General features: G+C 49.4%; 1 protein-coding gene across 1 annotated transcript; it reads right to left on the bottom strand.

Annotated features, from left to right (window-relative positions):
- Positions 1–22,970, bottom strand: rab11fip4a (RAB11 family interacting protein 4 (class II) a). Its single transcript, XM_030090348.1, has 14 exons — positions 22,887–22,970; positions 22,242–22,324; positions 21,045–21,202; positions 20,874–20,969; positions 17,178–17,321; positions 16,475–16,510; positions 16,140–16,248; positions 14,396–14,499; positions 11,931–12,071; positions 8,447–8,528; positions 3,908–4,045; positions 3,543–3,680; positions 1,224–1,367; positions 1–1,140 (listed from the first exon to the last, which is right to left on the bottom strand). The coding sequence occupies exons 2-14, from the start codon at positions 22,302–22,304 to the stop codon at positions 1,024–1,026; spliced, it is 1,470 nt and encodes a 489-aa protein (XP_029946208.1). The 5' UTR covers positions 22,305–22,324; positions 22,887–22,970; the 3' UTR covers positions 1–1,023.
- Between the last annotated feature and the right edge of the window lie 1,733 nt (positions 22,971–24,703).

The following is a 24,703-nucleotide window of genomic DNA, read 5'->3' as shown; positions in this document are numbered from 1 at the left end:
TCCTTCTCTGCTGTGAGTCGGCCCTGCTCTGACCCTGGACCAGTTACAGAGTCTCTGGTTTGAGGACATGACAGAGACAGGTTGGACCAGCTGACTGGCTGACATGGACCGTCCTCCTGTCTCTCACTCCATCCGGCAGTAATGTCCGTCAGCACTGCAGCGTCCAGCCTGTCCTTGTCCCAGCCTCCTGGTTTCTGTCAGTCCCTGCAGCAGCGTCGTCTGCTGGACTGAGGACAGACTGGAGACGAGAGCGAGCGTCTCACGGTTTATCATGCGATGCGTCTCCAACAGAAAACCTTTTCAGATGCTTGTAGAGGATAAAGAGCAAAGACAGCCGCTGCTGCCTTTAGAGGATGAAGGACGCAGCGACTGTCCTCTGGCATGAAGAGGACATCCGTCACCAGCACCAGGATGTCTCCATAAACCCAGCCGACGTGTCCCTCACAGAGACGTGTCAAACTGAAGGGACAGGAATAGAATCAGACTGGAGCTCCACCACATCACACTGAAGAGAACTGCTGCAGCTCACGTCCACAGACGGACTCAAAGGTGTGGACGTCCAGGTGTAAATGTCCCCCTGGACACTCAGACTGTGGGGCTGTGTCTTCACACCTGGTGAGCTTCTGGGTCATTACACACACACACACACACACGAAGCGCAGCGCTTTGGCACGGTGTGTAGAAAGCTGTGGGCCGGCAGGAGTCTGACCAGCGGAGGTGGAAACATGAGTGTGTGTGTTGAGTGAGTGTGTGTGGTGTGTGAGAACATCCATGGCCGAGCAGCTCCACCACACACACCAGGGACTCCCAGCTTTAAACCACCAGGCCCTGCTCTGACTCCGAGTCGCTCTGTTACCCATGATCCTCTGCTGGAAGATCCTCCATCTTTTAGAAATCAGGACTAAAAACTGTGTGAACACAACTTCCACGTGTGGAGTGAAGCACGACGGTGTGATTAGCACACTGACACTGGACTGTGGTGAATATGAGTGTGTGTGAGTGAATGTGTGTGTGAATGTGTGTTTAATTCTTGATCTCCAGGATGGAGGGGTTGTGGTCGAGGATGGCCAGGATGATCTTGTCCATGTACTGCCGCAGACGCAGGTTGATCTCCTCCTGCTCCTTCAGGGCGTCCACCAGCTGAGGGAGGCAGATGAAACCGGTGAGCTCCTCAGTGCCGCTGAGCAAACGCTGCCCAGGTCCGGAGGACCTGGAGGACTCACCTCGTCTCTGGAGGCGTTGTCGATCTCGGCTGCCAGGCACTGAGCCTTGGTCTGGCAGGAAAACAGGTTTTTAGCCTCGTACAGACTCAGACTGAGGATCTGAGCGTTCAGGTCGTCGTTCTGGTCCCGCAGCTTGAAGTTCTCCTGAGAACACACACACCGGATCAGAGGAGATCCACCGGGGACGCCTCCATCACCGACCCCGTCTCCATGCAAAGGTAGCACATGCAGTTCCTCAGTATGGCCGCCGTCATGAGGTGGGAGGTTCAGAGTGTTCAGAGCAGTGAGGAGCAGGGGTCACGGTCCAGTTCTGCTTCCTGCTCGTTTCATAAAGTCTCCTCAGAGCTCAGTATGCATCATGACCAGCAGGGGGCGCCTGCTCAAAACTCACAATCCAATGAAATGTATCCACCATGTTGACTGTGAGCCTTAACAGCTGAACTCAGTCTGCTGTTTGAATCGTTTCATCTGTCTGAGACACTGAGACAGCTTCTTTAGCATTTAGCAGCTTTTAGCAGCATTTAGCAGCATTTAGCAGCTTTTAGCAGCATTTAGCAGCTTTTAGCAGCATTTAGCAGCATTTAGCAGCTTTTAGCAGCATTTAGCAGCTTTTAGCAGCATTTAGCAGCATTTAGCAGCTTTTAGCAGCATTTAGCAGCTTTTAGCAGCATTTAGCAGTATTTAGCAGCTTCTTTAGCATTTAGCAGCATTTAGCAGCTTTTAGCAGCATTTAGCAGTATTTAGCAGCTTCTTTAGCATTTAGCAGCTTTTAGCAGCATTTAGCAGCATTTAGCAGCTTTTAGCAGCATTTAGCAGCTTTTAGCAGCATTTAGCAGTATTTAGCAGCTTCTTTAGCATTTAGCAGCATTTAGCAGCTTTTAACAGCTTTCAGCAGCTTTTAGCAGCTTTTAGCTGCATTTAGCAGCTTTTCGTAGCTTTTAAAACCTTTTAGCAGCATTTAGCAGCTTTTAAAAGCTTTTAGCAGCTTTTAGCAGCATTTAGCAGCATTTAGCAGCTTTTCGCAGCTTTTAGCAACTTTTAGCAGCATTTAGCAGCATTTAGCAGCTTTTGGCAACATTTAGCAGCATTTAGCAGCTTTTAGCAGCTTATAACAGCTTTTAGCAGCATTTAGCAGCTTTTAGCAGCTTTTAGAAGCATTTAGCAGCATTTAGCAGCTTTTAGCAGCTTTTGGCAACATTTAGCAACATTTAGCAGCTTTTAGCAGCTTTTAACAGCTTTTAGCAGCTTTTAGCAGTATTTAGCAGCATTTAGCAGCATTTAGCAGCTTTTAGCAGCTTATAACAGCTTTTAGCAGCATTTAGCGGCTTTTAGCAGCTTTTGGCAACATTTAGCAGCATTTAGCAGCTTTTAGCAGCTTTTGGCAACATTTAGCAGCATTTAGCAGCTTTTAGCAGCTTATAACAGCTTTTAGCAGCATTTAGCAGCTTTTAGCAGCTTTTAGCAGCATTTAGCAGCATTTAGCAGCTTTTAGCAGCTTTTGGCAAAATTTAGCAACATTTAGCAGCTTTTAGCAGCTTTTAACAGCTTTTAGCAGCATTTAGCAGCATTTAGCAGCTTTTAGCAGCTTTTAGCAGTATTTAGCAGCATTTAGCAGCTTTTAGCAGCTTTTAGCAGTATTTAGCAGCATTTAGCAGCTTTTAGCAGCTTTTGGCAACATTTAGCAGCATTTAGCAGCTTTTAGCAGCTTTTAGCAGCATTTAGCAACATTTAGCAGCATTTAGCAGCATTTAGCAGCTTTTAGCAGCTTTTAGCAGTATTTAGCAGCATTTAGCAGCTTTTAGCAGCTTTTGGCAACATTTAGCAGCATTTAGCAGCTTATAACAGCTTTTAGCAGCATTTAGCGGCTTTTAGCAGCTTTTGGCAACATTTAGCAGCATTTAGCAGCTTTTAGCAGCATTTAGCGGCTTTTAGCAGCTTTTAGCAGCTTTTAGCAGCATTTAGCGGCTTTTAGCAGCTTTTAGCAGCTTTTAACAGCTTTTAACAGTATTTAGCAGCTTTTAGCAGCTTTTAGCAGCTTTTAGCAGCATTTAGCGGCTTTTAGCAGCTTTTAGCAGCTTTTAGCAGCATTTAGCGGCTTTTAGCAGCTTTAAACAGCTTTTAACAGTATTTAGCAGCTTTTAGCAGCTTTAAACAGCTTTTAACAGTATTTAGCAGCTTTTAGCAGCTTTTAGCAGCTTTTAGAAGCATTCAGTGTTTCATCTGCTACTGAACACAGCTCGGGTTCACTAGTTAATTGACACAGTTGGGGACAGATGTTGCAGGACACACAGATGTGACAGCTGATGAACTTGAGAAAACCTGTTTCAGCCTCTTCACTTCATGCTCCATCTCCATCTCGCGGGTCTTGGCAGCCAGACCCTTTCCTTTCCCCGGATGCTCCATCTCCAGCTTGAACAGCTGCAGGTACTCCAGCTCGCGCCGCAGATCGTCAATCAGCTGCACACAGGACATTCAGTGATTCAGCGGCTCAACATTTCTGTCCCGTCCCTCATCCGTCTGCAGACTGCAGAGGAAACACACTTCCACTCATCTCTGGTGATTTTATCTGTAGGGTTCCCTCCCATTCCCAAAGCAGCAGCTTCACCAAAACCCAACAAAACGACTGTAAAACACAAAGAAGCATATTTTTTCATTCAATCTGAAATTGTGAAAACTCCGCTCACCTCCTGCATGGCCTCTTTCTCCTTCTTAAACTCGTGGCGGTTCTGCCACAGCTTGTCCATGATCTTCCGGTACAGGTCCATCTCGTCATTCAGCCTCAGACTGGTGTCCTCCAGCTTGTCCGTCATCTTCTGCTTCTCCTGCAGACACCAGCTCATTTTCAGTTCTGAGAGTGAGGCCATGCAGAGACCCTGAGCAGAGGACGGGGTGTTCCCTGATGGGACGATCCATCATGGGGCGCTCCGCAACGGGGCGTTCCCTGATGGAACGATCCATCATGGGGGGCTCCGCGACGGGGCGTTCCCTGATGGGTTGTACCATGTCACTGTTTCTATTGTTTTTCTCTTCACGTAGAGACTGAACAAAAGTCGGAGTCAGATTCCTCAACTGTCATGAACAAACTTGGCCAATAAAGCTGATTCCGAGTCTGATAATGGGACATTCTCTTGTAACAATTCGCCCGTCGTTTCCAGGACGATCTTGCCACTACGCTTAAAGAGGACACGGGCGGGAAACACCAATCAGCCGGGGTGATTAACTAGGAGATGACGAACTTAAGATTGGTCATAAAGCAACATTTATTCTAACAAAAACCCCTCCCAACAGAAAACAAGCCACCCGCCGCTCGGGCGCTCCTCCTTAAAAACTAAACAGAAAAACGCCGCACAACGCGGGAAGTCCAAAAATAAACAGAAAGGGCTCAAGAAAGTCCTGTCTTCTCCCTTCCCAATGTTCCCCAAAGTTTGAGGCGCACGTCCCTGCACGGGGACCGACTGAGAGGCCGGCGGCCGATAATTACTCACGCCCGGCCAAGTCCAAAGACCTCTCGTCCCCGCTGCTCCTCCTCTCCAGCCCGGTGGCTCCGTGGCAAGCAATTATAATTCCCAAGAGCACAAGGTTATAATCCTTTTGTGGCAGCTCCTCCGGGTAACGCTCCACGGCCTCGCTCCTCCGGCAGGTGAGTTTCCCTCCAGGACGGCGTGTGACGTCACTCCCCTCTTGCGGCAGGTGACCCCATACCGATGTCCAGGTAATTACGTCCTTGTCACGGTTTCCAATCACAAAACCGTGCCCCAGATTAAATGGCCACAGTGACCCAAGTCTAGCACATGACGATGACAGCACAGGAAGCACATTTTATCACCCCTGCTGGGTGAAACACGTAAGGACCTCCGTGGTCGTTACACTCTGAAGGGGTGTTTCACCATGGGGTGTTCCAGGACGGGCCATTCCAGGACGGCCCATTCCAGGACGGGCCATTCCAGGGCAGGCCGTTCCAGGGCCGTTGTGATTGTTGTTGGCCTGTGCAGGTCTTCTAAAGTGTTCTCTTCTCTTTAGCTCCAGGTCCAGAACTGTTATTCAGACAGACTGTTGATAGACGGTCTCCTCCTCCTCATGTTGTTTCCAGTGATTATTGTTGATATTATTATTATTTCAGTAACTGTCCATAAACACTGATTTAATTCTTCTTTATAGCTTCATCTCATCTGCCATTAAGGACTTTCTTTCAATCCTATGGATCGTTTCTGTTCCACAGTGAGGGGAAACACTAAAGACAGGATTCACCGCCTCCATCCTGAGTGAGAAACCTGGACCAGATGCTCTTTGAATCCTCTCGGGAAACTCTCAAGCAGAGCTTGGATTTCCCTGCAGAATTTGACCCTGGACTGGACCTACTAAGGTGGTGCAGTCAGGACCGGCTGACCAGCGGCGCCGTCAGACAGCTTCCTGTCTGAGACAGAGGCATAAGCATTCACATCATTCTGCTGTTTCTGCTGTGTTTCTTCTCTTTAGAGTGTGTGTGTGTGTGTGTGTGTGTGTGTGTGTGTGTGTGTGTGTGTGTGTTCTTGTATTTCTATCCTTGTCGGGGCCAAATGTCCCCACAAGGATAGCAAAACGTGGAACGACGTGCCTTGTGGGGACCTTTTTCCGGTCCTAAGTAGGAGAAACAGTGTTTTCTTGACCATGTTGTTGTTACTGAAAAAAGTAAAAGTGCAAAAACATTTCTTTAGGGTTAGGCTTTGTTGTGGTGTGGGTTAGGGTTAGGGTAAGGGTCAGGGTTAGGGGCCAGACATGAATGGGAGTCAATGGACGGTCCCCACAAGGATAGAAATACAAGACTGTGTGTGTGTGTGTGTGTGTGTGTGTGTGTGTGTGTGTGTGTGCATGTCGGGGAATGAAGGGTTTGTGTGGGTGGTCCATTTGATTTGCTCTGACTGGATCCAGACCTGAACTGGGTCCAGATAACCCTGTCCTGATGTCCTGAGGGTCTTCCTGGTCCTGATGGTGGTGCTGCTCATCAGTTGTACCGTGCTCTCTCTCCATCAAGGCTCCGGGGCCAGACGGCTCTCTGGCAGGCTGATGAAAACCTCTGCAGGTGTTGAGGGTTCAGTCCCTCCACAGACACAGACCAGCATCTCGCTCCGCCTGATGGAGGGTCGCGACCCTTCTGTCTCTCTGCTGTCTCCTCTTCATTCAGGCGTCCAGGTGCTAGCAGAGAAATGTGCCTCTCCTGCTTCCTCATATTATTTCAGAAGAGCAAAATAGTTTTATTATTTATGTAAATGTGCACTTTTTAATACTATTTATTCAGAATCTTCAGCTGGACATTCTGAAACAGTTATGTTTGCTGGATGCAGAGAAAGTGTCTGACCTGCTTCCAGTACTGAATCATCTGGATTCCTCTCTTGGACTGGTCTGGAGTTTGTACTCATGGTGCTCGTTCTGAACATTCCGCTCGTGCTCATGACTGTCGTCTTTGCTCCTTGATGTTGAGCCTCAGATCTTCACCATTATTTCAGAGTGTTGTCCAGAATGACAGGATTCAAAACACCGTGACTTACGACATATGACTTACGACTGGGTGTTGCTGGTCCTGCTGCTTCAGTCCCTGTTGGGACAGGCGTTTGGAGACCACGGTTTTTTACAGTTTACAGATTAAATTCTAGGATGAGTGTTAATCCCTGAACAGGCTGCATGTTGTCTCCAAAAGTAAGATCTGCCCTTTTTAATCAGCCTGTCGGGGAGTGACAGGCTCTCTGCCGCTGATTCCAGTCTAGGGGTGTGCGATATGACGATATAAGATCATTAAGGATTATAACTTCGGATGATCTCATAAATCAGAAAGATGGTTAAACCGTCTATAGGGCCCGTTCTCCTCCTCGTTCTTGTTTCACCTATATATAATGTGTTTTGGAGTGATGATGTTTCCTGAAAGCTTCAGATAATACCATGAACTAAATGTTCCCTCTAGTGCAGTTCTCCACATACATGACAGATACATGCGGAGAAATGTTAACGATTAAAAAACAAAAAAAACCTGCAGTCGGTGTTGTGTTCAAGTTGACTCGGGGACGCGAAGGCAGCTAACAAGGAGCGGAGCGCTGTGGCAGCTTTTAAAACTGGAACTACTGCTGGGTGGAGGCTGAGTCAGGCTCAGCTGGGTTACAGCCGCAGTACGGGGTCTACGAGAGACCAGTCGCCATGGAAACACCCCAACAAGCTGGAGGGGGAGAGCTGCAGCTAGCACCGATGCTAATGCTAGCTAGTGGTTCACAAGCTAGCATAAGGGATTTTATATACAACAAATCAAAGTGACAAGACACTTGGTGAGCATACCATCAAGTTGAAATGAGCTGAAACGGCCCTTTTGTCTGATAACTAGTGGGACGTCTTTGATTTAATGGGATTCTGAGGTAGTGCATTTCGATGGAGACAGAGCCCTCTAGTGGTCATATAGCACAACTGTAGTAGAAAAAGATAAATCTATGAGGTCACATGTAATCGGTTCCACGTCGATTAGAAGTCCCGGTTACACGTGTAGATAAAATTGTAAACGTTGACACCCCTAGAAAGAAGCAACTGAAGCCGTTACTTATTGCCTTGCTAAAGACATGGTTCCCACCTGTCCACCTTGAAAGACCTGCCTCTGGACATGGAGTGTGCTGGTTTCAGACTGATTCAGAGGGTTCACTTTCCTGAAGAACCTCCAGAGGTGGAGGGCCAGGCTGCCGGAGGCCACAGCTCTGTGTCCCTTTGTCCTACTCTGTGGCTTTTGGAACAGTTTGGAGCCATTAGGTCCACTGTGGCTTTGCGTCCTCGTCCATCGATTGCTGTGTTCAGTTTTTCCAGTGCCTAAGCTGCTTTGACCTCTGACCTGAAGGATATTATCATCAACAGCCTCACTAGCAGGACACTGTTGGTACTCTGGTAAATATCACGTCCATCTGCTGACGGCCTGAGGACACCACGTTCTTTCCAACACCTGAGAAAGTTCAGCATCCTGTTGGAGGGTTTGACAGTTTTTTTCCACAAATGTCATATTGTGGTTTCTCATTTCGAAGACTTGCATGTGCTTCAATCGATAAAGACAGCCACTCTGTTTTGAAGCCGTGGTCCTACTGAGCTGGGATGGGTGGAGGCGGTGGGGCTGGGCTGTATCATGACGGTGGGGGTGGGAACTGTCCCAGTCCTGGTGTTCCCTTCACCGTTCCATTGAATCCTCAGTGAATGTGTGATGGACGGATGAGGACCAGACTCACCTGGTCCAGTTTCTCTGTCTGGGACTTCAGCCGGCACACGTTTATCTTCATCTCTCCGTTCTCGTCTTCCAGCTGCTGTATCCTGCGTTTGGATGAAAACAGGAAACAGACTGCAGCGTTTCTGATGAAGCACTGAGCGGACGACGAAAGGCCCACATGGCTCTTCTCTGGAAATAAAGTCTTTCTCTATGACGAAGACTAAACAAGAGAGACAGACTTCTTAAAGCCGAGTGATGATGCCTGAGGCTGTAATCCACAGTGGCGTCACAGGCTGCAGCTGTGGACTGTCTGAACAAAGCATCATTTCAAAGATTCACTTAAATGAATTAAATTACCGTATTGGCCCGAATATAAGACGATATTTTTTCCCAGAAATTGCATCCTCAAAAGTGGGGTCGTGTTATAATCGCGGAGTTACGGTAGATGGTCAATACGCATCTGCGCCGCTAGATGGAGCCAAAGTATCACTGAGCAGAGAGCGAGTGGAGCGATGAAATGAGATCAAATGATCTGATGAAAAATGGCGGATCATCTGGAACAAAGGGGCTGAACGCTGGACAACTGAGCAAACAACAGAGGAGAAGTTATGATACCAACTTTAAACTGATGGTGATCAACGCAGCAGAGTCATCAAACTACTGCCAAGCCGCCAGGAGGTCTGGTGGAGCAGAGCCTCGTTCTGATTGGAGAGCACAGAAAAAACACTACAGATGCTAACGCTATGAGAAAAGCTTTCCGTGGTCCTGAGAGACGCTTCAGAGAGACTGATAGAAGGGAGAGTGAAGACGTCTCTGAAAGACGGACAGACGGAATGTCCACCTCCAGAGCCTGATTCAGCTGAAGGACCTGGAAAGTTATTTACATCATTTATGCAGTTTTGACCCCTTGATGCTTCTTCTTGTTGTAGAAAGAGAATATATTTTTTATTCAATACTGTAGTAATATTTTTTCATTTTATATCTCGTGAAATGTTATCTCAGTTGTGAGTTTTTGAGTTTATAATAATTGTATAATAAAAAGTTGTTTTATGAGTGACCTTACTGTCTTCAGCATTTTTTTTTTCACAAAATGATCTTTGAAAAATAGGGGTCGTGTTATAATCGGAGTCGTCTTATATTCGGGCCATTAAAGCTGCTGTAGGCAGGATTTTGCTAGTCAGTGCTAATTTTTCTGTGTTTTCTTTGGATTAAATGTTAGAGTATCCATTGATAATCCTTTAGGAGTGTAGCATAATTGCACTACCGCGAGGGCGCAGTGTTTCCATCTGTCTCTGTTCTGAGCTGAAAAGGAATCTCCACAGCTCCAGGTATCTTTGACCAATCAGAAGAGCCCCTGAGGCTCTAACCGTGATTGGTTGAGGGGCGTTAGTCGCACGTTCTTGTGGGAGGGGCTTAACTTGCGTAAGGGCGTGATGTCAGAGAAAACAGGACAGGATTGGCTGTGCTGGGTTTCAAATCGCCATCTTAGATGGGTCAAATCGCCACCTTACTTAGGTAACCCTAAGCAAGATGGCGGATGCCGAATCCTGCCTACAGCACCTTTAAGGTAATGGTAAAAAATAAAAAAGTACAATTTAAAATATTGTGCACATTTCAATGCTCCCACGGTTTTTAACATTTTAAATCAAATCAAATTCATCTGGATCCACTAAACATGTTTATTTGCATAGAATCTATTCAACATTTCCTAGAGTCACTACAGAGGAAATGTCAAACTGAAAGCACTCTCCTCAAAGCGGTCTCAGACGATCAACCTCATCCTCACATCTGTCAGGAGAACCGGACTCACAGCCCTCCAGCTCCATCCTGTAGAACTCTGAGTTCTTCATCCAAACCTAGAACTGGTCTATTGATCCAGTCCGGCCAGACTGTTTAAAGGACCTGTATCCTGCTTTTTTAGAGAGTCCAAACCCTAGAAATGGCATTAACATGGTAATAGTTTATTTTTGGCGCAAAGGAAAAGTCATTTTGTGTGAAATAAAAGATTTTCTGGGGTTAATTCTGAAACCCGGAAGAGAAAAACGCTCCGTTTCACTGAAAATCCCGCCTCTCCCCCGTGGACTTTGACTGACAGCTACTTCAACCAATCAGAGCTTCGTTAGCGTCTCTAAGGGTTAGCTTTAGCTCTTTAGCTCGAGCTTCTCTACACGGAAATACACGCGAAAACCTCTTTTCCTGTGAGAAACTCACCAAGCGCAGACCCTCCAGACCCTCCAGACCCTTCAGACCCTTCAGACCCTCCAGACCCTCCAGACCCTCCAGACCCTTCAGACTCTTCAGACCCTTCAGACCCTCCAGACCCTCCAGACCCTTCAGACCCTTCAGACCCTCCAGACCCTTCAGACCCTTCAGACTCTTCAGACCCTTCAGACCCTCCAGACCCTTCAGACTCTTCAGACCCTTCAGACCCTCCAGACCCTCCAGACCCTTCAGACTCTTCAGACCCTTCAGACCCTCCAGACCCTTCAGACCCTCCAGACCCTTCAGACCCTCCAGACCCTTCAGACCCTTCAGACTCTTGCTCCTGCTTGACTGTTGCTTTCAGACGATGGTTAAAGTTTATCTCCGTAATCAGAGTTAGAAAAAAGCAGCAACGCTGATTGCCGAGGGCCTGCGGGGGGGGGGGGGGGAGCCATCTTCTCCGTGTGACGTGAACATGGGAAACAGAGCGTTTTCACGGTGTGGGAGGGGCTGCCTCTCTGAGCAGCACAACAAGGAGGAAAGCTCAAACATGCAGACACGAAGGAAAAAAACGCTTTGGGGGTGTTTTTGGTGAGAACATAGCCATATAACCAGGTTAAAACATACAAAAAGTGAATTTTGTATGATACAGCCCCTTTAAAGACATTTTCTCGTGATTAGTAATCAATATTAGGTCACATCAACCTTTCTTTAGTAGCAGGTTCTGTTCCACAGGCCTTCAAGGTTCTGTTTTCAAAAGCCACCCTTGATCCAGGTGTTCTAACGAGTTACAGGCCAACATCCAGCCTTCCCTTTATTTCTAAAGTCCTAGAGAAAGCTGCTGAAGTCAGCTCTGTGACTGGAGCTCATCCTGCTACAGAGACCAGAATATATTACTGACACTAAAGGTTCAGCATTAAACTGGTTCCGTCATATTTAACAGACAGGTTCCACATTGTTAATGTTGACGATGATTCTTCAGCTCAGATCAAAGTTAAACATGGAGTTGCTCAGGGTTCTGTTCGAGGACCTATACTCTTCACATTCTACATGCTTCCTGTAGGAACATCATCAGGAAACACTCCATTAACGTCCACTGTTATGCAGATGATCCACAGATCTACTGATCCAGAGCCAGATGGCACCGATCAGATGGTCAGACTAGAAGTTTGTCTTAAAGACATAAAAACCTGGATGAGTCAGAATTTTCTCCTCCTACATTCAGATGAAACAGAAGTCATCTTATTCAGCCCAATCACAGAAAATCCCAATCCATCAAAGTTCCCGGTGTGCCGTGTGTTTACCTGTTGCAGAGCAGGTCTATCTCTGTGTTCCGGTCTCTGTCCATCTTACTGCAGGCCTCCCGGTGCCTCTTCAGCTCCTCCTCCAGACTCTGGTCCGCCCTCGTCTCCGTGTCCCTCACCTGCTCTTCCAGCTCGTGGATCCTGGAGACGAGAAACATGCAGCCAGTCCCACAGAGGTTTCTGAGCCTGGGTGGAAAAGCCCCTGGCTTCTGACCACAGTCAGGCTTTTAGATGTCTTCAGCGTTGGAGCGGAGGTTCCACCACATGTCAAGCGAAGCACTGATGTTCCTCATCACGCTTGTTTAGTTCTGCTACACACACTGCAAGTAAATGAAGCATTTCTGAAGAGGGACTACAGTTTGAACAACAAACCTTGAAATTGTTTAGTTGAGGCAGTTTCAAACACGGTCTTATTTACAGAAATATCTACATCACTTGTGGTTCAGGAGCCATCGAAACTCCAACAAACACAAAGGGCTCCAGGCCAGAGCCGGTCCAGCTGTGTGAGCCGGGGCCAGGACCTCACCGGCCTGATGAAGCATTCATCCGTTCACAGCAGGCTTCAGGGAGGATCAGTCCCACTGCAGACGCCACCATCAACACAACCAGCAACTGTCCACACACACACCGGACAATTCTCCAGGGCCATGGGCCCCACAGTCCCCAGGTAGACTGTGGAGCTTCAACACTCAGCTGACTTCATGAAGAATCTCCTCCAGACCAGCTGGTTGGTACCAGGCCGGACGGATCCGAGACTCCATGGTGGTCACACCAGATTCTGAATGTGGCGGCAGAAATGGAGACTCCTGAGACCTGCTCTGGTCCAGGTCTGCAGGAGACTCCTGAGACCTGCTCTGGTCCAGGTCTGGAGGAGACTCCTGAGACCTGCTCTGGTCCAGGTCTGCAGGAGACTCCTGAGACCTGCTCTGGTCCAGGTCTGGAGGAGACTCCTGAGACCTGCTCTGGTCCAGGTCTGGAGGAGACTCCTGAGACCTGCTCTGGTCCAGGTCTGGAGGAGACTCCTGAGACCTGCTCTGGTCCAGGTCTGCAGGAGACTCCTGAGACCTGCTCTGGTCCAGGTCTGGAGGAGACTCCTGAGACCTGCTCTGGTCCAGGTCTGCAGGAGACTCCTCAGACCTTCTCTGGTCTGGTCCTGGCCCTCCTGTGTGACCTGAGTTTATCTGGTGTGGTCTTGATGGGCTTGAAGCTTCAGCTCGCTGGGAACACACACCGATGTTCTCCTGCAGATCAGAGGTTTCTCAGCACTTCCTGTTTCAGTCCTGAAGAGATGCGTGGAGACATGGACTTCCTGTCCCTAAAACCAGCTCCTCATTGGTTGACTGAGACCTGACTTGCATGCAGTCTGTGGTCAGTCTGAATTCAATTCAGCTTTATTTATGAAGTGCCAATTACAACATAGTGGTTTCTAGACACTTTTACAGAGAAACCCAACAGATCCACATGAGCAAGAACCCTGCAGAACCAGGCTCAGAGGAGAACCCTGCAGAACCAGACCCAGAGGAGGGGAACCCTGCAGAACCAGGCTCAGAGGAGGAGAACCCTGCAGAACCAGGCTCAGAGGTGGTCTTCCTGCTGTCCCGGTTGGGGTGAGGGGACAGAGAGAGAAGGAGATAGGACAGACAGGTTCTTGTATCTACAGACAGTTCATATATAAACAGAGAACAGAGGCTACAGCAGGGGTGTCCAACCTTTTTTGACCCAAGATCTACTTTTCAAATTGCCAAACTTTTCAAATTGCCCCCCCCCCCCCCCCCCTACTTTTGAGAACAGGTCTGCAGCAGGATTTAGGCCCCAGAAGTTGAAGCTGTAATAGCGCAAATCACCTGTGTGTGGCAGCACTGCACCGAGTGGTGCCGAGTCTGCCGGAAAAAAGAAGAAGAAGAAGAAGAAGAAGCTGGTTGGCTGCAGCTGCACCGCTGTTTCTCATGCATGAAGCGATGCGTGTGCACACACGCTTGCTCGTTCGTGCGCACATTACTTTCTTCTTTTTTTTTTTACCGCACAAGCTTGTTTTTCCCCTGCACCTCGCGGGCTGCCTGGTGACACGATGGACTGGTTGAGCACCCCTGCACTACAGGAGGAGCAGTCATCCCGGTCATGCAGTAATAGAATGAATTACACTGAAACGAGAGAGGAGCAGAACTGAGAGCTGGTTCAGTAAACCCTTACACCCACTGAGTCCGGGTGACAGCTGACAAGCTGGACCCTGACCCTGACCCTGACCCTGACCCTGACCCTGACCCTGACAGGCTTCATGCTGAACACACACAGGAGGTCCTGAGACGCTGTCAGAGCTCGAACGCCACAAACCAACACAGGATTCATGGTTCTGTCTCAAATCTGTCTGAAAAACAGGAACTGCACTTCCAGAGCCATCAGGAACAGAATCCATCCTGCATCTCTGCCGTCGATGACAGAGTGAACGCTGAGGCGTGTGGACCTACCGGTGGACCAGGTGTGTGTTCTCCTGCTTCAGTTTGGACTTCAGGTCTCCGTTGGCCAGGCAGTCACTCTCCAGCTCCGTCACTTTCTTCTCCAGATAGCTGACCTGCAGGAAATGAAGACCGCAGCCTGAGACAGCACTTCAGCCTCACCGCTTCACAATACACAGCTCTGATTCATCCATTCAGCCATTTCAGGAGTTTAACCTCTACAGTTTTCAAGTCATTTAATCAGCTGTGCTCATCCTTTTCCAGCAACCTCAAATCAAATCCATCTTCATTTATACGGCACCTTTCAGACAGGTGAAAGCAAAGCATTTAACACACACACACACACACACACACACACACACACACACACACACACACACACACACACACACACACACACACACACACACGTTTGTACAGCTATATGTTGTGAGGACATTCATTGACATAATGCATTTCCTAGCCCCTTACCCTAACCCTAACCATCAAAAATTAATGCCTAACCCTGACCCTGACCCTGACCCTGACCCTGACCCTGCCCCTGACCCTGACCCTGACCCTGACCCACACCAAAACAAAGCGCAGCCCTAAAGGTTTTTGCACTTCTACTTTTTTCAGTAACAACAACATGGTCAAGAAAACACTGTTTCTCCTCATTAGGACCGGAAAAAGGTCCCCACGAGCCAGGTTTTCCTATCCTTGTGGGGACATTTGGTCCCCACAAGGATATAAAAACCCATACACACACACACACACTGCAGACTTCCTGCTCAGGGATCAGGGAGAACACCACCATCCACTCCATTCCAGATGTTTTAGATGTTCTGTACATGTTTCACCGGCGATTTAGAAGTTTTAGCAGCTGGATGTGATTTCAGCAGTTCAGGCATCATTTTCTGTTTCACTCTTCATATCTTCATCATGATAGCACTGAACTCTGAGAATCCTTCTAAACTATCACTGCTCTGCACAGATGGACCCTGCAGGTAGCCCAGCGCCGGGACGGCCTCTGATTCTCTCAGGGTGGTTGTTCAGGTGAAAGCTGCTGGACCAGAGTTCAGCTGATACACACATATACATTTACTTTCTATCACACTCGTTAAAAGATTCTTAAAGCCAACAGGCAGGGAAGAAATAAAACAAAAAACAGGAGAAGAGAAGCAGCAGGTGTAGAGTCTCTGGACAGAGGGCGGAGCCAGAGGGGGTGGAGCTCCAGAGGGTGGAGCAGCACAACAGGCTCTGAGCCCCCCAGGGTCAGTGCTGGTTCTAGGTCTGGTTCTGGTTTTAGGTGTAGGGGTGTCGGCCTGGAGGAGGAGGAGGTGGAGGAGGCCGGGTGATGGAGGTGAGCAGAGGAGGAGGTGATGGAGGTCTTTGTGGGACAGGAGGAGGAGCTAGGACGTTCTGCGTGGACGGACGGGGAGCCAGTGGACATGTTGAAGGACGGGGGTGATGCAGGTGAGCAGGTGTGGGTGGGGAGACGGGCGGAGGAGTGAGGGTGGGCCATGAGGGAGGTGGGGGTCGGATGGAGGGGCACCGCTCAGTTCTGACCAAACGCCCAGGAGTCCAGACAGGACGGCAGCAGAGGACACGGGTCAGTCCAACACCCCGCAGGGCAGGAGCAAGTCTCAACGGGCTGAAACACACTGGGGATTGAACCCTCAACCTTGTGAAGGCAGTGAACCTGTCCCTTCACCGATGGACGTCCTCCAAGCTGCCTCACACCTGGTGGTGTGTGTGTGTGTGTGTGTGTGTGTACCTTCTCGGTGATGTCCAGGTCACAGGAGTCGATGCTGTCGGTGAACAGGTCCTCGGTGCTGCTGGCCCGACTGGAGCCAAACACACTGTGGTTGGCCTGAAACAGCTGGCTGGAGGACGAGGACACACACACACACACACACACAGCTCATCAGCACCGCAACTCTGTCCCCTCCATCCCCAACACACACACAGTGCTCCATGTCTCTCTCTCTCTCTCTCACACACACACACACACACACACACACACACACACACACACACACACACACACACACACACACACACACACACACACACACACACACACACACACACACACAGCCTGTCACTCACCGGCCGAACGCCGTGCTGGAGATCTTCCTGTTGGGGCTGGAAGAAGCAGAGGACAGGATCAGCTGCTGCTCAGAGGAAACTCCTCCTCTGAACGACGCTGCTCTCAGAACCCGGTACTGGACTGGATCGGCCCCGTCCCTATTCTGGCCCACTGGCCATACGTTTGACTCGTCTGTCCACCAACAGGAGCAGCAGTGACCGCTGAGGCTCAACCATTCACTGGATCCAACCGAGTGTTCATCTTCTGTGTTCCCCGACTGCTTTATTCAGGACAAAACTAGCCCCACAGCAGAGGCTCATCGAGACGTGGCTCATCTCGATGTGGACTGTTGAAGGTTCGGTCTGTTTCATCCAACTCCTCAGTGGTTTGATAACTAATCATAATCTGATTTATTCAGCCTCCCTGAAACCTGGCTGAAGATAGGAGAACAGTTTAAATGAAGGAACCCCACTACATACATTACTGATCAAACTCCCGGAGAAACGGAACTAGAACTCTACTCTTATCATCAGTCCCAGAACTGAAACTAAGCAGAAATCCTTCCATGGCCTCACTCTGAGCTCGTGATGGAGCCCATCAGCTTGTACCAGGTCCAACATGGACGTGATCAACAGATCTGATATGTGGCTGATAGCGCCGGTCTGGTCCAAGTGATCAATCCAGCATCCCGTGTGTGTGTGTGTGTGTGTGTGTGTGTGTTACCTGTTGGCCTTGAGGTTCCTCAGCCGAGCCTCCAGGTCGTTCAGCAGGTTGACCTTCTTGCAGCACTGAGAGCAGTAAATATCCAGCAGCTCGCTGTTGTACAGCTGCTGGATCCTCTGAGGAGTCTGAGCAGCACTGCAGACCAGAGCAGACCAGACCAGGTCAGACCAGGTCAGACCAGATCAGACCACAGCAGACCAGACCAGGTTAGACCAGATCAGACCAGACCAGGTTAGACCAGATCAGACCAGACCAGGTTAGACCAGATCAGACCAGACCAGAGCAGACCACAGCAGACCAGACCAGGTCAGACCAGATCAACCAGAGTCGATCAGACCAGAGCAGACCAGACCAGATCAGACCAGATCAGACCAGACCAGGTTAGACCAGGTCAGACCACCTCCAATGCAGAGAGATCAGAGTTTGGGCTGAGGAGCAGTTTGTGCTCTCCACATTGACAGAAGTTCAACTCTGTTCATTATAACAGGTCAAAGGTCAAAACCATGGCCCTACTGAGAGATCAGGGAGCTGGAAGCTCAGAGCGGCTTTTACACAAATCTAAAGAAATCTCCACAAAAAAAAAATGCTCTGAAGAATGAGGTGATCTCTGGAGATCATTCCAGGATAAACCACATGTGGGGTCAAAGTTCAGCGAGCTTGGTGTCGGGGCCCTCTGGTCTTAGGGTTGGTGTGACGTTAAGGTGACGGTCTACAGGCAGTTTCTTGGTGAACGATCACAACAGGCAGAAGACCGATATGAGGAACACATGTGACACCGATCATGTTGCCATGACAACATGACTCCAGTATATGATGAACTGGCCACTGCTGGGTTCATGTCCGTTGGTGTAGTACACTAGTTAATCCACAGGGTGGCAGAGTTGTATTGTGGGTGATCAGTAGGGGATCAGTAGGGTTCCTGGACTGTGGAACAGTTCTACATCTGTGGATTCCGGCTGAAACCCCTGCGTTCTCCCCGGATACAGATGTTCCACTCAGAGGGAGCAGGGGGCGGGGCTATGATGCTAGAGGCCTGAAAGCTCCAACCAGAGGAGCTGACTATCGTCAGAAGAACGGACAAAAAGGCCTGAGATTAAAATAAATTTTGTATATCTATAGAAGGGATACATCCAGCATTCTGACACAAGCCGACAGCCAATGGGAGATTGATATAAAACTGGATTATTTTGACTCAGATGCAGCTGTGTCCCTCTGTCTGGAGTCTACTCTGCCTCCAGCATTGTCCCGCCCACAGCACCATATGATTGGTTACACTCAGAGCCGGTAGGGCTAACAGCCAATCAGCACAGTGGCTGCAGAGCCATAGATACATGTGCATAGAGCCACAGATACATGTGCATAGAGCCACAGATACATGTGCATAGAGCAGAGGACAGCAGACGCGCTATCAGTGAAAAAAGCTCTGGAGAGAAGAGATTTGTCTCCTGACTGGCAGATTAATCATTAAAGGCTGAATTTTGCTTTCCTCACAGACAGGACGACATAAAACACAGTAAATCACAACAAGCATTATGAAAAGGTCCTGCTAGTTTATTGCTAACTTGTATGGGAAAACCCATTGACATGCTAATAGTTAGCACAGTAGCTGCGAAACTTGATGGAACAAATCAAACTGAAACATTTCAATGATGAAATATAAAATACAAATGCTAATTATGTCAATGCTAACAGGCAGATCACTCGGTAAAAGACACTCGGAAAAAGACAAACAATAATAAAAAGTATGTTATTATATGGCTCAGTTTGTACTATTCAAAAATTTGCCAAAAATATTTTCACTTTTATTATAAATGAGTATCAGCTGTAAATATAGGTTATCAGCCTCCTTAACTACAAAGAATCGGCATCTGCCATGGAAAAACCACACTGGTCTCTCCCCCCGTACATAAGGAATGACCAGGTGGGCCCTTGGGCAAGGCCTTTTGCACTGAATGCTCACACCTCAATAACGGGTGCTACACAGCTAAACATGATGCTACACATTAATCGGCACTGGTTGGTTTAATTTCATGTCAGTCATCCATTGTTAATCGTGACTGGTGGAATCGCTCCTAAAGCCCGCCTCCCCACAGTGAGTTTTCTTGCCCTTCAAGCCGTCATTCTGCTCTTTTATAGGAAATTACTTACAGAAACAATGCACATGCATTGTTAGCTTAATATCATGTAGTGTTAGAGTTTATTTCAATTTTCTTTTTTCAGTTTCTGAGTTGCACTGGCCGTGGGGGCGGAGCCAGCGGGAGGTGACAGAGAAGGAACTGATCTGAACCCGCTGGTCCTGCACGCAATGTTAAAGGAATACTCCACCCAAAAAACGATTTGGCCTCATTTTCTACTCACCCTCATGCTGAGAAACACTCTGGAGCACTTTTTTGACGTTTCAAATGCAGTTAGAGATGTTTGGGGATTTTCGTTGTCAACAAACAGGGACCGACAGAGCCCGACAGAAAAAATGGTCCATAAAATCCAGAAAACGTTCCCATTTTCCTTCATACTGCTCGTCCGCTGTAATCCAAGTGTCCTGAGTGCGTAACGTCCATAATTAATTCTTAACGAGGTCATTTAGTACATTTTAAGAGCCCAAACAGTGCGCTCTGTACAGCTCCATTGCATGTCTGCACGCGCACCCTGAACTACGGAAGCCGCGGCAGACCAAGCAACACGCTTGTGCCCTTTCAGCAGGACACCGAATTCAAAGCTTTAAAACAGTAGCCAATCACTTTTGTGATTGTCCACAGCTCGGTTACTCACAGCAGAATATATACAGCGGAACTTCTTCTTCTACGCTTGCAATTTAGAAAAGTAGTCGCTGAAAGCGCGCAAGCGTCTGGCTTGGTCTGCCGCGGCTTCCGTAGTTCAGGGTGCGCGCGCAGACATGCAATGGCGCTGTGTGAGAGCGCCCTGTTTGGGCTCTTAAAATGTACTAAATGACCTCGTTAAGGATTAATTATGGACGTTACGCGCTCAGGACACTTGGATTACAGCGGACGAGCAGTATGAAGGAAAATGGGAACGTTTTCTGGATTTTATGGACCATTTTTTCTGTCGGGCTCTGTCGGTCCCTGTTTGTTGACAACGAAAATCCCCAAACATCTCTAACTGCATTTGAAACGTCAAAAAAGTGCTCCAGAGTGTTTCTCAGCATGAGGGTGAGTAGAAAATGAGGCCAAATCGTTTTTTGGGTGGAGTATTCCTTTAAGATGGGCGTAGCGCCTTGACCCCCAACTGGGCTCCGACTGCCCGACATGCAGGTTAAGGCCAAGTATGGACAGGGTCTGAGCGGTATCTGGTCAGTAGTATCGTACTACAGTATATATATACTACAGTATATATATACTACAGTATATATTTATGATATATATTTATGAAACACCATCAATCTCAGTTCAGCCGGCGTTTAGTCATATATTTTGTTCATGTTGATATCCCGTCAATATATTTATCACATGCTGTGCAGCCTTAATGTGGAGACAGAACTGTTAGTGACACAGGCACAGGCACAGGCACAGGCACGCACGCACGCACGCACGCACGCACGCACGCACGCACGCACGCACACACACACACACACACACACACACACACACACACACACACACACACACACACACACACACACCAATTCCAGCAGTGTTTTGAGAGGTAACACACCTGGGGGGGAGCGGGGACCCCGGGGCGGAGAAGCCGGTGGATCGGGGGTCCTCTTCAGGACAGGGGCTGCTGGGAGTGAACTCCACGTCTTCCCCCTCACCGTAGTCTTCAAACTGCTCCTCCCTGACGGCGGACCATTGAGGTGGAACACAGCAGAACCCAACAGGGCAGAACCCTGCCGCTGCTCCGGCCACTCACCTCTCCTTCTGAACGGGCTTCAAACCGGCGGCGCTGCAGGAGTTCTCCATGCTGCTGTCCATGTCGCACTCGCAGTCGGCACGCTCGCCGTACGAACTGCATTCTGGGTAGGGCCGTGTACACATGATGATGGGAGGGCCCAGCTTGGCCTCACCATTCTACACAAACAGAACACACCTCAGCGTTCAGAACACAGACGGTGAACTCCAGACAAACTACAGCCTGAAGGGATGTCTGACGTTCGGAGAGACTCTGGAACCACGAGAACCGCTGACATTTCCACAGACGACAAGGACTGTCAGTCCTTCAACGGCATCTCACCGACTGTAGAGCACACCAAAGGACGACAGGATGAAGCCGGAACAGAATGTAACTACAGCAGGATGTGACTACAGCAGGATGTGACTACAGCAGGATGTGACTACAGCACAGTGTAACTACAGCTGGATGTAACTACAGCATGGTGTAACTACAGCAGGATGTAACTACAGCAGGATGTGACTACAGCAGGATGTGACTACAGCACAGTGTAACTACAGCAGGATGTAACTACAGCAGGATGTGACTACAGCAGGATGTGACTACAGCAGGATGTGACTACAGCACAGTGTAACTACAGCAGGATGTAACTACAGCAGGATGTGACTACAGCAGGATGTGACTACACCAGGACGTAACTACAGCACGGTGTAACTACAGCTGGATGTAACTACAGCAGGATGTGACTACAGCAGGATGTGACTACAGGAGGATGTAAATACACCAGGATATAACTACAGCAGGATGTGACTACAGCACGGTGTAACTACACCAGGATGTAACTACACCAGGACGCAACTACAGCACGGTGTAACTACAGCTGGATGTAACTACAACAGGATGTAAATACACCAGGATATAACTACAGCGTGATGTAACTAGACAAGGATCTATGTACCTGCATGGATATGTCTGATGGAACCTGATTTTTAGATCAGTACAGTCGGACATGACGGGTGTGTCATTTCATCAGATAAGAAATGTCAGAGTTGTCCTTCAGCAGAGGAAGACCTCCTGGACCGGATCAGCTGTTCATCCAAGCTGCATCTACTCCGGAGCTCCTCGTCTTCAGACACCGATCAGGCGACGTGGGCTGTAGTCATGTCCGTCACTCACATGACGCGACAGTCGGAAAGCAGACACAGGAAGAGACTGTACCTGGTAAATATATCCGTTGTCGGTGACAGCTGACGGACCAAGACTGCGAGGACCAACAGACATCTTCAGGATCTCCTCACAGCCTGCCGAGGGAGGAGGAGACCACCAGGATCAGTCAACTCAGCAGGAGCAGCAACATTCAAACTACTGAGAAGTCAGACTGAGGACGATCCTGAGGGGCCTGAACGTCTCCAGCAACTCTCAGGGACAAAGCTGTCTGAATTAAACGGACTGGTCTAACGTAGAGCAGGGCAACAAGAAGCTGGAAGACCAGGAAACATGACTCGAAACAGGCTAAAGGGAAAGACATCAACGCCACACTGAAGCCTTACTTCATCTATCAGAAGTCTCACTACAATCGAAACTCTCCACAAAACGATTCCCTGCCGAGGACGGGCCGAGGACGGGCAGAGGATGGACAGAGGACGGGCAGAGGACGGGCAGAGGACGGGCCGAGGACAGGCCGAGGACGGGCCGAGGATGGACAGAGGACGGTCAGAGGACGGGCAGAGGATGGGCCGAGGACGGGCCGAGGACGGGCCGAGGACGGGCCGAGGACGGGCAGAGGACGGGCCGAGAACGGGCCGAGGACCGGCTGGGGACCGGCCGGGGACCAGGCATGGTCCAGATCTGAGAAGCTCTTACCTTTGATAGAAAACACTCCGTGACAAAAGTCTTTGAAGTTGATCCTCCCATGGCGGCTGGGATCCAGAACCCGGGTCAGCTTCTTCACCTGTAAGACACAACGTTCACACTCAGGTTCTGTCTCACTGGTCCTGTCAACACGGAAGACGTGGTCTCAGCTGGGGGACTTCAACCAAGAAGGATTTTAGTGTTGCTCCAGAGCAGAAGGAACTAGACCAGAAGGGGCTGAGCAGCATGTAGGGACCCCGGTCTGTGGAGACCCCGGTCTGTGGTGAACCCGGTCTGTGGTGAACCTGGTCTGTGGTGAACCCGGTCTGTGGTGAACCTGGTCTGTGGTGAACCCAGTCTGTGGTGAACCCGGTCTGTGGTGAACCTGGTCTGTGGTGAACCCAGTCTGTGGTGAACCCGGTCTGTGGTGAACCCGGTCTGTGGAGACCCCGGTCTGTGGTGAACCCGGTCTGTGGTGAACCCGGTCTGTGGAGACCCCGGTCTGTGGTGAACCCGGTCTGTGGAGACCCCGGTCTGTGGAGACCCCGGTCTGTGGAGACCCCGGTCTGTGGTGAACCTGGTCTGTGTCAGTGATGAGTCAGTCAGTCAGTCAGTCAGTGATCAGGTAAACCATCTGGACCTCCTGGTGGTGGTTCCTATGGTAACCGCGGTGCTAGAACGTGGTGAAGGTCCGGTGTGTGCGGTGTAACGCTGCCGCTGGTGTCTGTGTGGAAATGAAATGTAAATCCTGAGCTGCTGCAGAATGACGCTTCGTACAGCTCAGCAGAGCGTTCCCATAATAAACAACAGCCCTCTGCTCATTGGCTGGTGGAAGACCTGCGGTCGCCATGGTGACACACGGCAGAGGTCTGAGGGAACGAGGAGGATGAAGCAGTTATTCGTGTGAGGTGAAGGAAAACTCCTCAGTCTGAGAGACGAAGCACAGCCGAGGACCAAGGCGGCCGATCTGGAGCCGCGGGACGTTCCTCCAGCAGCCAGCCGTCCCCTGGCGGAGTGTCCCGCTCGCCTCCACGTCCACCGCATCAGGAACGAGGACAGAAACAAACACTGCTCTAGAAATGAAGCACAGGCAGCAGCGGCTCTCAGAGATCCGCTGGCTTTACCGCCTGAGCTGTCCGTGGTGCTGAAGCAGCCAGCGCCTCTTTAAAGGGTTCTTCACTGGTTCTGAGGAGAATGTCTCACAGGTTCCAGCTCAAGCCACAGAGGACACAGAGCAGGAGACAAGAGGAGGAGACAAGAGGAGGACACATCCAGAGGAGACAGAGAACAAAGGAATTTCTCCAAGCGGCTGAATAAAACATGAGTTGAGCTAACCGGAGTACAGGGTTTAGATTCCATCGTATCTCTGGAACATCTGGCTGGTCTGTCAGCACCAGCCTGACGAGAGACGCTCTGCAGGGCCTGCTGACGGACCCCTGACCTCATTTGGTAGAAACACTGTTGAAAGTTAAAAAGAGGACGGTTTTCAGTCGTCATGTGACTCATGGAGCTGAGAGGAGGAGAACACACTGAAACATGAATGAAAATCTGAATCTGAATCTGAATCTGACTGCAATCTGAAAACTAAATGGTCCTCTTGATGTGCGTGATCAGTCGGTTCTGTTTGTTTGTCTCTTCAGAACGGAAGAAGAAGAGAGTCCAGAAATGTGTCTTTAAAAAGAGGACATTTCAGAGCTCAGTGAGGCTGTGGTTCTGGACCAGCGGCCTCCTCACACATGAACAGCAGCCGCTGGAGCGGAGTGTGTGTGAGCGGAGTGTGTGTGTGTGAGCAGAGCGCCTGGGTCTTTTCACAGCACAGAGACAGACGG

Source organism: Salarias fasciatus, chromosome 4 (assembly GCF_902148845.1).
Source record: "Salarias fasciatus chromosome 4, fSalaFa1.1, whole genome shotgun sequence".
Classification (NCBI taxonomy): Eukaryota; Metazoa; Chordata; class Actinopteri; order Blenniiformes; family Blenniidae; genus Salarias; species Salarias fasciatus.
This window is presented reverse-complemented; position numbering and strand designations above follow the sequence as displayed.